The sequence below is a fragment of the Dendrobates tinctorius genome, unplaced genomic scaffold, assembly GCF_039654945.1.
Source record: "Dendrobates tinctorius isolate UK_male_01 unplaced genomic scaffold, ASM3965494v1 ptg000254l, whole genome shotgun sequence".
NCBI lineage: Eukaryota > Metazoa > Chordata > Amphibia > Anura > Dendrobatidae > Dendrobates > Dendrobates tinctorius.
Genome location: NW_027361921.1, coordinates 20,118,905 through 20,134,601, shown reverse-complemented (window position 1 = coordinate 20,134,601; position 15,697 = coordinate 20,118,905). Strand labels below are relative to the sequence as shown.

The 15,697-nt window shown below is 46.2% G+C and overlaps 1 protein-coding gene across 2 annotated transcripts in view; it reads right to left on the bottom strand.

The window, feature by feature from the left end:
- The window catches only part of PTH2R (parathyroid hormone 2 receptor), a 2,104,896-nt gene that overhangs the window by 1,009,746 nt on the left and 1,079,453 nt on the right, over nt 1–15,697 (bottom strand). For both annotated transcript variants that reach the window (XM_073558211.1, XM_073558212.1), the window contains one exon: nt 9,446–9,599. In XM_073558211.1, the coding sequence (XP_073414312.1) occupies nt 9,446–9,599 (154 nt within the window). The remainder of the gene's footprint in view (nt 1–9,445; nt 9,600–15,697) is intronic.

Here is a 15,697-nt window from a genome sequence, read left to right as displayed (position 1 = left end):
TAAGAAGCATTTCAAGGTCCTGGAGTGGCCTAGCCAGTCTCCAGATCTTAACCCTATAGAAAACCTTTGGAGGGAGTTGAAAGTCCGTGTTGCCAAGCGAAAAGCCAAAAACATCACTGCTCTAGAGGAGATCTGCATGGAGGAATGGGCCAACATACCAACAACAGTGTGTGGCAACCTTGTGAAGACTTACAGAAAACGTTTGACCTCTGTCATTGCCAACAAAGGATATATCACAAAGTATTGAGATGAAATTTTGTTTCTGACCAAATACTTATTTTCCACCATAATATGCAAATAAAATGAAAAAAAAACAGACAATGTGATTTTCTGGATTTTTTTTTCTCAGTTTGTCTCCCATAGTTGAGGTCTACCTATGATGTAAATTACAGACGCCTCTCATCTTTTTAAGTGGTGGAACTTGCACTATTGCTGACTGACTAAATACTTTTTTGCCCCACTGTATATGTAGTATGTATGTAGTATGTATGTTGCATGTAGTATATATGTATTATATATATGTTGCATGCATGTAGTATATATGTGGTATATATGTAGTATATATGTATGTTGCATGCATGTAGTATATATGTGGTGTATATATATAGTATGCATGTTGCATGCATGTGGTATATATGTAGTATGTATGTTGCATGCATGTAGTATATATGTGGTATATATGTAGTATGCATGCATGTAGTATATATGTTGTATCTATGTATGTTGCATGCATGTGGTATATATGTAGTATATATGTAGTATGCATGTTGCATGCATGTGGTATATATGTAGTATGTATGTAGTATGTATGTTGCATGCATGTAGTATATATGTAGTATATATGTAGCATGCATGTGTTATATATGTAGTATGTATGTTGCATGCATGTAGTATATATGTAGTATGCATGTTGCATGCATGTAGTATATATGTGGTATATATGTAGTTTGCATGTTGCATGCATGTGGTATATGTAGTATGTATGTTGCATGCATGTAGTATGCATGTTGCATGTAGTATATATGTAGTATATTTGTATGTTGCATGCATGTAGTATATATGTGGTATATATGTAGTATGCATGTTGCATGCATGTGGTATATATGTAGTATGTATGTATGTTACATGCATGTAGTATGTATGTAGCATGTATGTAATATGTATGTAGCATGTATTTTTTTTTTTTTTACATTCAACACATAGGCCGGATGATGGGACTACTACTGTCCCATCATTGGCTAATGTGTCAATCACCGTCATGGTAGCAGGCATCGCCTGATGGGACTTGTAGTCCCATCGGACGATCCTGCACAGACCCCCGCAGCCTGCACAGACCCCCGGACAGTCGGACAGCCCCCCGGCAGGCCGGCACAGCCCCCCGGCAGTCGGTACAGACCACCGGCAGTACGCTCAGACCCCCGGAAGGCCGGTACGGACCCCCGGGCAGTCGGCACGGACCACCGGGAGGCCGGCACGGACCACCGGGAGGCCGGTACAGAACCCCGGGCAGTCGGCATAGACCCCCCCCCCGGAAGGCCCGAACTGACGGTGCATCATGATGCGCACAGACTGCGCATCATGATGACGTCATTTCAGCAGCCAATCAGAGCCACAGCAGTGGCTCTTTGCATTATGGGAACTTCCGATTCCGATATTGAAAAAATATCGGTACTCGGTATCGGAATTCCGATACAGCGAATATCGGCCGATACCCGATATTTGCAGTATCGGAATGCTCAACACTGGTAATGGAGCCTTTGTGTGAAAAATTGACACTACATGAGGGAGAGTTCCAACTCCGCTGGGAACAATGTGCAGTGATATAAGCACTTTAGTCTACTGACAGTGTTAGGATTGTCGGAACGCACCAAATAAGAAATAATAATAAGGTGCATTCGCAACCTGGGGTCCACCGTGCGGTGATGGAGAAACCGCAGCTAGCACAATGGCGGAGCAAGGCTGAGAGAAAGCACTTTAAGCACATGGATTTAAATGTCAGTGTGCACACAGCACAAAGTACCAAGCTCTGTTACACCACAGAGCGGTACTATGAAGCAATGCACAAAGGTCTATACCCTGTTAGACTGCACAGACATATAGGAAATAAAATACTGATTGGGGCCCCTATAACTTAACCCCCCAGGGAAGACTAAGCTGGTGATTGAGCCTGCTCTGACACACGGTTGTGCTTTCTGCACACGCGTCTGAGGACACCCGGTGCAGATGCTAAGCTCAAGCGGGAGTTCGCAACCTACATTGCCTATCTACACAAACACTCGCAGTGCTATTAAAGGTACTCATGCACACAGCATGGTAAAATAGCCACCAAACACACATGATACTAGCGCACAGGCATGCGCTCAAGAGGACCTTTTATACATACAGCTCAAGTCCAGACAGACAGGACCTTGCCTGTGGACCAATTAGAAGCTGCCACATAACCAGAGCAGGTGATGTCCAGCTCAAGTCCAGACAGACAGGACCTTGCCTGTGGACCAATTAGAAGCTGCCACATAACCAGAGCAGGTGATGTCCGAGCACCAATGAGAAGGCGCCATATCCCGGTCATGCTCAGTAGGATGAAATTTGGACTTAGGCTCGAGAGTACAATGCTTCATATGTAAACCAGTAGTCACCTTAAGCTGAGCTGGAGAGCCAGCAGCAACTACATGTGCAGCATGATCCTGGGCAAGGCGCTGGGGACAGAGTCTGTGCTGAGCCTGAATGGGAGACCACAGCACCAGACAAGGCCTGGGATCTATCCTGTGCAGCGGATAATCCCGACGCCTAATATTATCCCCCCCACACCCCCTCCCCGGCGACAATTGTCACGCTTGAAAACCGCCATATGCTGGGAGGCATGGATGTGCTTTTGCTGGTTGGCCGAAGCTCCCGGTGGTATATAGAGCTTGCCCAGGGATACCTGGGCTTTAAGACACAGTCTCTCACAAAAGCTACCCCATTTTTGTATGCTCCCCGTTGCCTAATCAAACTGGGGAGAAAGGAGGCACAGCTACAGTATCCCCAAAAGTGCCTCATCCATATCCTCCAAAATAACTAGAAAAGAGATTATCTCCTGATGGTTCGGAGACACAGTGAGGGTAAGGGGTACTGTCCAATGGGAAATTTGGTGTCATGCTCCCCATATCTGTCATGTCCGCCATGTCTGTTTTGCCTCAAGAACCCCTGGAGTGGTGTGCACGCGCATCTCATGTCTGCTATCCTGCATGTTCCCTAGAGCAGTGTGCACACTCACCTCATGTCTGTTGAGCTGCAGGATGCCAGCATTTCTGCTCTGCCTTCTGTGATCATCTCATCATGTCTAGAATCCCTGATCATGTGTCATTCCTATGTTCCAGCATAGGCTGGTTCTGCATTCATCTCTGCATGTCTGAAACCCTGATCATGTGACCTTTCCTAGGATCCTGCACTGTCCGGTTCTGCAATCGTTTCTGCATGTGAGAAACCCTGATCATGTGACCTTTCCTAGGATCCTGCAATGTCCGGTTCTGTAATCATCCCTGCATGTCTGGAATCCTGATCATGTGACTGCGTTCTGTGATCCAAGAGGATATGAACTGGAAGCTTTTCCCTGGTCCTGACCCGGAAGTGGTGGTGCTATGCCCTATATCAGACCGCCCCATCCTATGCTCAGGGCCTGAGTATTGTGTTGCTTCTCTGCATGGCTGCTTGGTCTGTGGGGTTGCTCCCTCTATTCTGTGCCCTTGCACTTGCACTCTGCTCTGTCGTGCGTCTCTGCACACGCTCAGTGCTCGTATTACGACTCTTGTCCTTGGCATAGTGTGGTGACCCCTGAGTGTGTTTGTGCTGTGTTCTGGTTGCTTGATAATCTGTGTAGGACTCAGTCTGTTCTCTGAATATTGCTTTGGATTCTGCTTGGTACCTTCAATGTCTGTTTGGTTTTGACTTCTACTTGTCCCTGGCTATCCATTCTGTCTCATCCCTGGTATGTTACTGCTATCTCTGTGTACGACCCCCATTTTGCCTGACTCTGAGTAATTCTGTATGGTGTCTTGCCATCTCACTAAGCAGGATGCTAAGCCCCGCCCCCTTGCAGTCACATGAACGTAGGTCCTGTGTCTGCTTGCTAAACTTCAGCGTCCACAGGTCCTGTGTATCGGTACTTTCCGGCTGTACCTGACCCCGGTACCCCTACAGTGGGGGTGAGTCCCTGCGCAGCGGAGGCCGCACGCCGGCGCTGTCTGGATCCTGAAATTGGGGTTGGCAAAACAGCCCGTTAGCTACCCAAATATACATTGACTTAGTTAGCATTACCAATGGGATAGCATGCCTTTGGGCAAAGGTAGCGGTCATGAAATTGCACTCTGCCCTGGAATCCACGCAAGCCTGCGCAGTGAGAGCAGCTGACTCACACGTCAGAGTAACCCCAAAAGCCAACTTGGGTGAAACTCAACAGGAACTAGTGAACCTCTCCCCAAGGCCAACTGGGGCTGTGACTCTTTCTGACGCATGGGTGCACTTATTGGCGAAGTTTTCGACTTGCCCGCAGGAAAAACAAGTCGGCTGTGGATGTACAGAGTGGAAAACTGGCTCCGCTCGAGAAACATCGATGGGCTTTACAGGGTCATCAACCAGAGTTGGGGAACACATGGATTGGCAAAATTCGGAGCCAACAGAACCATAGATTTAGTTTGAGCTCGCTCCAATCATGCTCAACATGCCGCAGATCTATGTGGGTGGCCACAGATATTAGCTCCTCCAGGGAGGTTGGAATCTCCCTAGTGGCCAAATCATCCCTGACATGATCTGCTAATCCCTTCCAGAAGATAGGTATCAAAACCTTATCAAGCCACTCCAACTTGGTAGCCAGAGTATAGAAACGGATGGCAAACTGGCTAACCAAAGGTGCACCCTGTGTTATAGCCAAGACTTGTAGTGAGATATCATGAGTTACCTGTGGCCCCAAAAACCACTTTCAGGGCAGCCAAAAAACAAGAGGCGCTAAGGATCAGATGATCATCTTAATCTCACAAAGGCGTAGCCCACTCTAATGACCTGCCAGATAATAGGGAAATAATAAACCCCACCTTAGTACGCTCTGTTGGGTATTGTGAAGCCAGCAACTCCAGGTGGATTGAGTACTGATTCCCAGACCCTCTACAAGCCTTGATGTCCCTGGAAAATTTTTCAGGCAGTGAAAAACGCAGCAATGAGGAAACAGGAGCCGCAGCAGCAACCTTAATAGGAGCTTCGGTAGCTGCTTTTGCTACCATCGCGGAGAGGTCCACAGCTGAGGTAGCCCGCTCAAGAGTGGTCAACCTGCTCTCAAGCTGCTGGATGAACCACTGAAGACGCTGATCCTCTGCCATTGCTAGCCAGAGCCTGGCGCTAGTATACAGTTAGGATTGGCGGAATGCACCAAATAAGAAATAATAATAAGGTGTGGTCGCAACCCGGGGTCCACCATGCGGTGATGGAGAAATGGCAGCTAGCACAGTGGTGAAGCAAGGCTGCAAGAAAACACTTTAAGCACACTGAGTTAAACGTCACTCAATGTGAACAGAGCACAAAGTACCAAGCACTGTTACACCACAGAGCGGTACTATGAAGTAAGGCACAAAGGACTATACCCTGTTAGACTGCACAGGCATATAGAAAATAAAATATTAATTGGTGTCTCTATAACTTAACCCCCTCAGGGAAGACTTAACTGGTGGTTGAGCCTGCTCTGACACATGGTTGTGCTTTCTGCACACACCCCTGAGGATGCCCAGTGCAGGTGCTAAGTTCAAGCGGGAGTTTCCACCCTACACTGCCTGTCTAGACAAACACTCGCAGTGCTAATAGTGGCACATGTGCACACAGGGTGGTAAAGTAGCCAACGGCACACCAAACACACGTGATACTAGCACACAGGTGTGCACTCCAGAGGACCTTTTATACATACAGATCAAGTCCAGACAAACAGGAACTTGCCTGTGGACCAATCAGAAGCTGCCATATAAGAAAAGTAGGTGATGTCCGAGCACCAATGAGAAGGCGCCACATCCCAGACATGCTCAGTAGGATGAAATCTGGACTTAGGCTCCAGAGTACAATGCTGCATGTGTAAACCAGTAGTCACCATAGGCTTAGCTGGAGGGCCAGCAGCAACTACACAGGCAGCATGAGCCTGGGCAAGGCGCTGGGGCCAGAGTCTGTGCTGAGCCGTCATCCCAGCAGCTGAGCCTGAATGGGAGACCACAGCACCAGACAAGGGCTGGGATCTATCCTGTGCAGTGGAAAAATTCCGGCGCCTAACAGTGTATTTTTCAATAGGCTGCTTAGTTATTAGGAATGATGCGGTGTTATATTGTTAATTAATTAACACTACATGAGGGAGAACTTTAACTCCACTGGGGACAATGTGCAATGATATAATCACTTTAGCCTACTGGTGGTTTGTCTTTGAATAGGCTGTTCAGTTAGTAGGAATGATGCGGTGTTATATCATGAGTATATATAAAGGGCCTGTCACACTAAGCGATATCGCTAGCAATATCGCTATAACGTCACTGTTTTTGTGACGTTACAGTGATATTGCTAGCGATATCGCTATGTCTGATACTTACCTCTGATCGGCTCCCCCACTGGTTATCGCTGATTGTGCGAAAACGGCCTGGGCCGTTTTTCATCGTCGGCTTCCTGTGGCGCCAACGAGCGATGCGTGGACGCGGGCGGGAGAACGTCAGGATCGCCGCGTCTGACAGGTAAGTAGCGACCACCAACCGCTGCTCTGTCGCTGGTGAGATGTGCCTGTGTGGCAGCTCACTAGCGACCACTTAGCGATGCACCAGCAATCCATATCATTGTCGGGATCGCTGGTGCATTGCTTAGTGTGACAGTACCCTTAGAGTCCTTTGTCACACCCTTTTGTTAGGGGTCTTATTGGACAGACTGCACACAAGCACGGTGGATTAATTGCTTTATTATTTAAGGGTGCATTAGGGTCATTGCGGGAAAGCCAACGGTGAGTGGGGGTGCCATATCACAGTCTTAGTGTGCCAACTTCTGCAGCAAGGCAGGGGAAGTTTTAGGCCTTAATGTGGCTAGATTACTTGCCTCACCCTAACTATGTCCCTAATATGATAACCCCCCTTTTTATAAGTACGGTATTTAAAATAAAACTGTTGTAAATAGTAAGAGGGTCTTTTTTAGCTGCTGTTCATAAATTGGGACCTTTGGTAAAATTGCTATATGAGTTTTTCTTTAAAAGTCTGATAATAGTCAATTATCCAAATAGCTAGGTCATCACCCAGAATGGGTAACACCTGGAAGACCCTCCAGACCAGGCCAGAATGGGCAGCTGCGCTGTCAATCATAATACTGACAGTCCAGCTCACCCCTGCTCTAAATTGTGTTAAATGCTCTTACCAGAGCAAAGTGATTGAGAGGAAAGCTGCAGAGTGGCAGGGGAAAGCTTGTGAAGTGGCTGTGATTGGTCTAATAGAGCCAAGTGTATGGTAACACCTCCTTTTTTTTTAGATCAATACTGACTGCTTTGTGTGTTAAAATTGTAGTGAGTGAGGTCATCCATGTCTCATTGGAATGTGGATCATAGAGTGAGGTCGCACATGCCTAATCGGCATGTGGAAAATGGAATGACTACAGATTTTCATGCCAAACCCAGACATCCCCTATAACTCATTCTATGCCCACCTAGCCTGATTGATAGCTGTTTCTCTCCTCAAGCTGGGTGGGTGAAGGCTAAATATACTTGGATTCATGAACCATCACGCTACAGCTCTGAAATGCTGAACAACTCTAAAATGCACATTTTAATATAAGAACGTTACTGTCCTAATATGGGTATTATTCAATAAACACTGTAGTAGAGATGAGCAGATCAGGAAAATTCTAATACATCTGTGTGAAGAAATTCAATTAGCAGAGAAGGTATTCTCAACAAATTTATTGTGCCTTATTACGAGTTCTCTCTAAAATCCAAATTATGCTAAAAATAAAAATAGGTATATGAATACAAAAGTTAAAAAAGTAGTAAAAATATGAAATAAAAATACATCTTATTACCTAGATGCAAGAGAAAAAAAGGGTACACATAATAAGGCTCATTCAGGTGTCAGATTTTAACGTACAAGTCCAAGCTGTGTTTTCCACAAATAGAACTCAGACTCACATGTCCATGTATTTTTGTGGGTTTTTCACCAAAACAAGAGAACATGTCCAATTTTTATCCAAATAAAGGATCAGAATGACCAATGTAATTCTTGAATTCAGTGAAAAAAATCAGATACCACTCAGATGCCATCTGTGTGCTGTCCATTTTTCACCAACTGATAGGAGAGGCTAGTGTAATCAGGTGTTTTTACATATTAGAGACACTAATGTAACTCTGATAGTAAAAACTGACACACAGAAAAAGAACACAGATGAAAATCTAATACAAAACTGCAATGAAAATTGTTGAACATTTTTTGTGTTCTCGAAAAATCACTGGCGACAGAATGAGATCTTCAGTATCTAAAAGACATTAATAATCTGAAGCATGTGTTTAATCACTATTTGATGTAAATGATCAATATAAGGCTGGTTTCACATTAGCGCATTTTCAGCGCGCGCACGGCCGGGGGTAGCTCCGCCCCCGATCCGGCTCTCTGCCCGGCGTGCCCGCCCCTTCCTTGTAGCGCCGCCTCCTAGCGGACAGCGGCGCCTGCGATCGGCGCACCCTATCTTTAGCATAGGGTGCGCCGATCGTGCGCAGGCCGTGCGCTAGTTGCGCTTTGACCTGCGCTGCGCACTTTTGACGGTGCGCCGTGCGCGCCAAAATCAAACTTTTCGGATTTTGGCGCGCACGGCGCACCGTCAAAAGTGCACAGCGCAGGTCAAAGCGCAACTAGCGCACGGCCTGCGCACGATCGGCGCACCCTATGCTAAAGATAGGGTGCGCCGATCGCAGGCGCCGCTGTCCGCTAGGAGGCGGCGCTACAAGGAAGGGGCGGGCACGCCGGGCAGAGAGTCGGATCGGGGGCGGAGCTACCCCCGGCCGTGCGCGCGCTGAAAATGCGCTAATGTGAAACCAGCCTTAAAAATAAAAACTGAACCAAATCATTTTTTTCTATATTTGCAGTGCAAAAAAAAAACAACAACTGAAAACTACACAATATCCCAATACCCCAAACCTGTGCTAAAATAACTTTTAATGCGTTGCACATAAAACAAATCCTCTGTCAGTCACATCAGTGAAAAAAATATGGCCACTGAAAAACAGGCAAAAAATTGGCTCTTGATGCCTGGTCATTAATAAGTTAGTATTTTTTATCATCACTTTTAGTAGAAATGGCAAACACTGGAAAGCAGCAAACAAAATAAATCATGAACAAACTGACATAAAAGGGAACAATTCACAGAACAGTTTCATCACGCATCATTACATGTCAACGCATGAACAATAGAAGTAACTTACCCCAGCCTATTAGCGTGAAGCCCCACAAATATTTAGTGTCTGAAAAGAATGCTACAAATATCAAACTGTGCAGGTAAAGTCCTTCCACCAGAATCCAATAGTAATTTGTTGCCAAAAAATAAATGAACATTACAACAGCAATTTTACATCCAACCTGTGAAGAGATAAAAAAAATAACACTGTTACTTCAACATGTAAAAGAAAACGTAAGACAAAATACTCCCTATGTTCTAATTGTTGGAGAAATATACTGCAGTTGAAACTTTTTTGACAATTTTGTAGAATAGTAATGGGGTATTCCCATCTTCTACATTTATGACATATCCTGAGGAAATATCATAAATGTATAGTAGATGTCAGTTCCACAAGTGAAAGCCTCATCTATCTCTACGATAGGGCCCTGGCAAATGCTGCTGTCTTTGGAGAGTTGGTCATCCCAATTATAGGGAATCTGTCACCCCATTTTTCGCTTATCAGCTGCCGGCACCGCCATCAGGGCTTATCTGCAGCATTCTGTAATGCTGTAGATAAGCCCCCAATTTAACCTTAAAGATAAGAAAAATGAGTTATATTATACTCACCTGGGGCTGTTCCAGTCTTGGTCCGATGGGTGTTGTGGTCCAGCGCCTCCCATCTTCTAACGGTGACATCCTCTTCTTTGCTGCCTGCCGTGGCTCCTGCGCAGGCACACTGCTCTGCCCTGTTGAGGGCAGAGCAGAGTCCTGCAGTGCGCAGGCGTCCGGAGAGGTCCGGCGCCTGCGCAGTGCAGTATTCTGCTCTGCCCTCAAGGAGCCACGACAGGCAGCAAAGAAGAGGTCACCGTTAGAAGACCCACCAACCATTTTGGCATTTGCAAATGCTTGTCATCTGTTTCCAGTGCTTATTGTTTTTCAAAATAAGTATATAGTTCAAGAATAGGCAATTTTTTGATAGATGCAGTTTAAATAGTAGTAACAAATTTTCTTGTGGGCCTAATTTAAAAAAAAAAAAATCATGGGCCTTTTAAAAGCACGAGGGTGTGTGCATGCAGCTTGACAGCCGGGATGCCCATACAGTGGTGAGCAGCTGGGGTCGCACGCACAGCAGCGTCACAGGCAGGGCTGGCATTAGGGGCAGGCAGCTGCCTAGGGCCCCTGCTCCCCAAGGGGCCCCAGCTAGTGGCCCATCACGCAGCCGCTATGGGGCCCCTTTGAGGCAGGGGGCCCACCTGCCCCCAGCGTCGACTCCCCTGCCACCGCATTGAACTATACCAGCATCATAGATGCCAGTACAGTTCACAGCAATGATTGAGGACAAAGCTTCCCTCTTTCATCTTTCCCCACTCTGCCTCTGACACACAGTGGGTGCGCGATGACGTCATCGCGCCACGCACTCTGTGTGCCAGGCAGAGTAGGAGACAGGAAATAGCCGGGAGAAGAGTGGGCACGAGGAGAAGAGATGAGGAGTGCTTTTTTTTCTAACTTTTTACAGATACTGTGGGGCCATTCTTGAGAGGGGGAGTTGTGGTATACCATGAGGCAGTGCTGTATTCCATGGGGGGAGCAGTGCTATACCATGGGGGAGCAGTGTTGTATACCATGGGGGGAGCAGTGCTGTATACCATGGGGGGAGCAGTGCTGTATACCATGGGGGAGCAGTGCTGTATACCATGGGGGAGCAGTGCTGTATACCATGGGGGGAGCAATGCTGTATACCATGGGCGGGAGCAGTGCTGGATACCATGGGGGGGAGCAGTGCTGGATACCATGGGGGGAGCAGTGCTGGATACCATGGGGGGAGCAGTGCTGTATACCATGGGGGAGCAGTGCTGTATACCATGGGGGAAGTTCTGTATACCATGGGGGAGCAGTGCTATATACCATAGGGGGAAGTGCTGTATACCATGGGGGGCAGTGATGTATACCATGGGGGCAGTGCTGTATACCATTTGGTGCAGTATACCATGGTGCTGTGCTCTATACCATGGTGCTGTATACCATGTGGGGATGTCCTGTATACCAATGGGGGGCTGTGCTGTATACCAATGGGGGATGTGCTGTATATCAAGGGGGCTGTGCTATATACCATGTAGTGCTGTATAGCATGTGGTGCTGTGTTGTATACCATGTGGTGCTGTGCTATATACCATGGTGATGTGCTGTATACCATGGGCCTGTGCTGTATATCATGGGGGCAGTGCTTTATACCATGGGGACAGTGCTGTATACCATGGGGGGCAGTGCTGTACTGTATACCATGAGGCAGTGCTGCATACCATTTGGTGCAGTATACCATGATGCTGTGCTGTATACCATGGTGCTGTGCTGTATACCAATGGGGGTTGTGCTGTATACCATGTGGGTCTGTGCTGTATACCATGTGGGGCTGTGCTGTATACAATGGTGCTGTGCTGTATACCAATGGGGGGCTGTGCTGGGGGGCTGTGCTGAATATCATGGGCCTGTGCTGTATACCATGAACCTGTGCTGTATACCATGTGGGGCTGTGGTGTATACCATGGTGCTATGCTGTATATCAAGGGGGACTGTGCTGTATACCATGTGATGCTGTGCTGTATACCATGTGGGGCTGTGCTGTATACCATGGTGATGTGCTGTATACCATGGGCCTGTGCTGTATACCATGCTGGGATGTGCTATATTCCATGTGGGCTGTGTTATACACCATGTGGGGCTGTGTTATATACCATGTGGGGCTGTGTCATATAACATGTGGTGCTGTGTTATATACCATGTGGGGCTGTGTTATATACTTTGTGGCTGTGCTATATACTATGTGGCTGTGTTACAGTTGTGGCCAAAAGTATTGACACCCCTGCAATTTTGTAAGATAATACTCAGTTTCTTCCTGAAAATGATTGCAAACACAAATTCTTTGGTATTATTATCTTCATTTAGTTTGTCTGAAATGAAAAAAACACAAAAAGAATTGTCCTAAAGCCAAATTGGATATAATTCCACACCAAACATAAAAAAAGAGGGTGGACAAAAGTATTGGCACTGTTCGAAAAATCATGTGATGCTTCTCTAATTTGTGTAATTAACAGCACCTGTAACTTACCTGTGGCACCTAACAGGTGTTGGCAATAACTAAATCACACTTGCAGCCAGTTGACATGGATTAAAGTTGACTCAACCTCTGTCCTGTGTCCTTGTGTGTACGACATTGAGCATGGAGAAAAGAAAGAAGACCAAAGAACTGTCTGAGGACTTGAGAAACCAAATTGTGAGGAAGCATGAGCAATCTCAAGGCTACAAGTCCATCTCCAAAGACCTGAATGTTCCTGTGTCTACCGTGCACAGTGTCATCAAGAAGTTTAAAGCCCATGGCACTGTGGCTAACCTCCCTAGATGTGGACGGAAAAGAAAAATTGACAAGAGATTTCAACACAAGATTATGCGGATGTTGGATAAAGAACCTCGACTAACATCCAAACAAGTTCAAGCTGCCCTGCAGTCCGAGGGTACAACAGTGTCAACCCATACTATCCGTCGGCATTTGAATGAAAATGGACTGTATGGTAGGAGACCCAGGAAGACCCCACTTCTTACCCCGAGACATAAAAAAGCCAGACTGGAGTTTGCCAAAACTTACCTGAAAAAGCCTAAAACATTTTGGAAGAATGTTCTCTGGTCAGAGACAAAAGTAGAGCTTTTTGGGCAAAGGCATCAACATAGAGTTTACAGGAGAAAAAAAGAGGCATTCAAAGATAAAAACACGATCCCTACAGTCAAACATGGCGGAGGTTCCCTGATGTTTTGGGGTTGCTTTGCTGCCTCTGGCACTGGACTGCTTGACCGTGTGCATGGCAATATGAAGTCTGAAGACTACCAACAAATTTTGCAGCATATTGTAGGGCCCAGTGTGATAAAGCTGGGTTTCCCTCAGAGGTCATGGGTCTTCCAGCAGGACAATGACCCAAAACACACTTCAAAAAGCACTAGAAAATGGTTTTAGAGAAAGCACTGGAGACGTCTAAGGTGGCCAGCAATGAGTCCAGACCTGAATCCCATAGAACACCTGTGGAGAGATCTAAAAATGGCAGTTTGGAGAAGGCACCCTTCAAATATCAGGGACCTGGAGCAGTTTGCCAAAGAAGAATGGTCTAAAATTCCAGCAGAGCATTGTAAGAAACTCATTGATGGTTACCTGAAGCGGTAGGTCGCAGTTATTTTGGCTAAAGGTTGTGCAACCAAGAATTAGGCTGAGGGTGCCAATACTTTTGTCTGGCCCATTTTTGGAGTTTTGTGTGAAATGATCAATGTTTTGCTTTTTGCTTCATTCTTTTTTGTGTTTTTTCATTTAAGACAAATTAAATGAAGATAATAATACCAAAGAATTTATGCTTGCAATCATTTTCAGGAAGAAACTTAGTATTATCCTGCAGAATTGCAGGGGTGTCAATACTTTTGTCCACAACTGTATATACCATGGGGGGTACATTATATAGGAGGCTGAGAGTGCAGTCTGTATGTGGTATAGCATGCTAAGAGTAGTCTGTACGATATATAGGAGGCTGAGAGTGCAGTCTGTACGATATATTGGAGGATGAGAGTGCGGTCTGTACGATATACAGGAGGCTGAGAGTGTGGTCTGTATGATATATAGGAGGCTGAGAGTGCGGTCTGTACGATATGTAGGAGGCTGAGAGTGCAGTCTGTATGTGATATAGCATGCTAAGAGTAGTCTGTACGATATATAGGAGGCTGGGAGTGCAGTCTGTACGATATATTGGAGGCTGAGAGTGAGGTCTGTACGATATACAGGAGGCTGAGAGTGCGGTCTGTACGATATATAGGAGGCTGAGAGTGAGGTCTGTACTATATAATTATAATAATAAATTTTATTTCTATAGCGCCGACCTATTCTGCAGCACTTTACATTATAGAGGGGACTTCTACAGACAATCGACATTACAGCATAACAATAATCACATAGATCATAACAGATACCAAGAGGAATGAGGGCCCTGCTTGCAAGCTTACAATCTATGAGGAAAAAGGTAGACACGAAAGGTGGGTGGTAACAATTGCCTTGATTGTATGGATCAGCCATAATGTTAATTGTGCCACAGTACAGACACAGAGGGCTAATGGATGCATAAAGCAAGGGGGAACATGATGCGGGGAACCAGGTTATGATAAAACCTTTGGCTGTGCCACACAGGGATAAATTAGGTTAATGTGTTGAGGCGGTAGGCCAGTCTGAATAAATGCGTTTTCAGGGCATGCTTAAAATTGCGGCGATTGGGGACTAATCGTATTGACCTGGGAAGTGCATTCCAAAGAATTGGCGCAGCATGTGTAAAGACTTGGAGACGGGAGTGGGAGGTTCTGATTATTGAGGATGCTAACCTCAGGTCATCAGCAGAACAGAGGGAGCGGGTAGGGTGGTATACTGAAACAAGGGAGGAGATGTAGGGTGGTGCTGAGCCATGGAGGGCTTTGTGGGTGAGGGTAATAAGTTTATACTGAATTCTGGAGTGGATGGGTAGCCAGTGTAATGACTGGCACAAGGTAGAAGCATCGGTGTAACGATTGGTGAGGAATATGATCCTGGCTGCAGCATTCAAGACAGATTGGAGAGGGGAGAGTTTGGTAAGAGGGAGACTGATTAGAAGAGAGTTACAATAGTTGAGACGAGAATGAATAAGAGAAACAGTAAGAGTATTTGCGGAGTCAAAAGTAAGAAAAGGTCGAATTCTAGAAATGTTTTTGAGGTGCAGATAACTAGAGCGAGACAGTGATCTAATGTGGGGGGCAAAGGAAAGCTCGGAGTCAAGTATGACCCCAAGACAGCGGGCATGTTGCTGGGGAGTAATAGTGGAACCACACACGGAAATGGCAATGTCGGGTATAGGTGCATTAGTAGCGGGAGGAAACACAAGGAGTTCAGTCATTGTCAGGTTCAGTTTCAGATATAGTGAGGACATGATGGTAGACACAGCGTTTAGACAATTGCTGGTGCTTTCTAGAAAGGCTGGCGTGATGTCAGGAGAAGAAGCGTATAATTGGGTGCCATCAGCATAGAGATGGTACTGGAAACCAAATCTACTGATTGTTTGACCAATAGGGGCAATGTACAAAGAGAAGAGGAGGGGGCCTAGGACTGATCTTTGAGGAACCCCAACAGTAAGGGGAAGATGAGAGGAGGAGGAACCAGCAAAAGATACAGCACAGGAGCGGTCAGAGAGATAGGAGGAGAACCAGGAGAGAATGGTGTCCTTGAGGCCAATGGAACGGAGCATAGTGA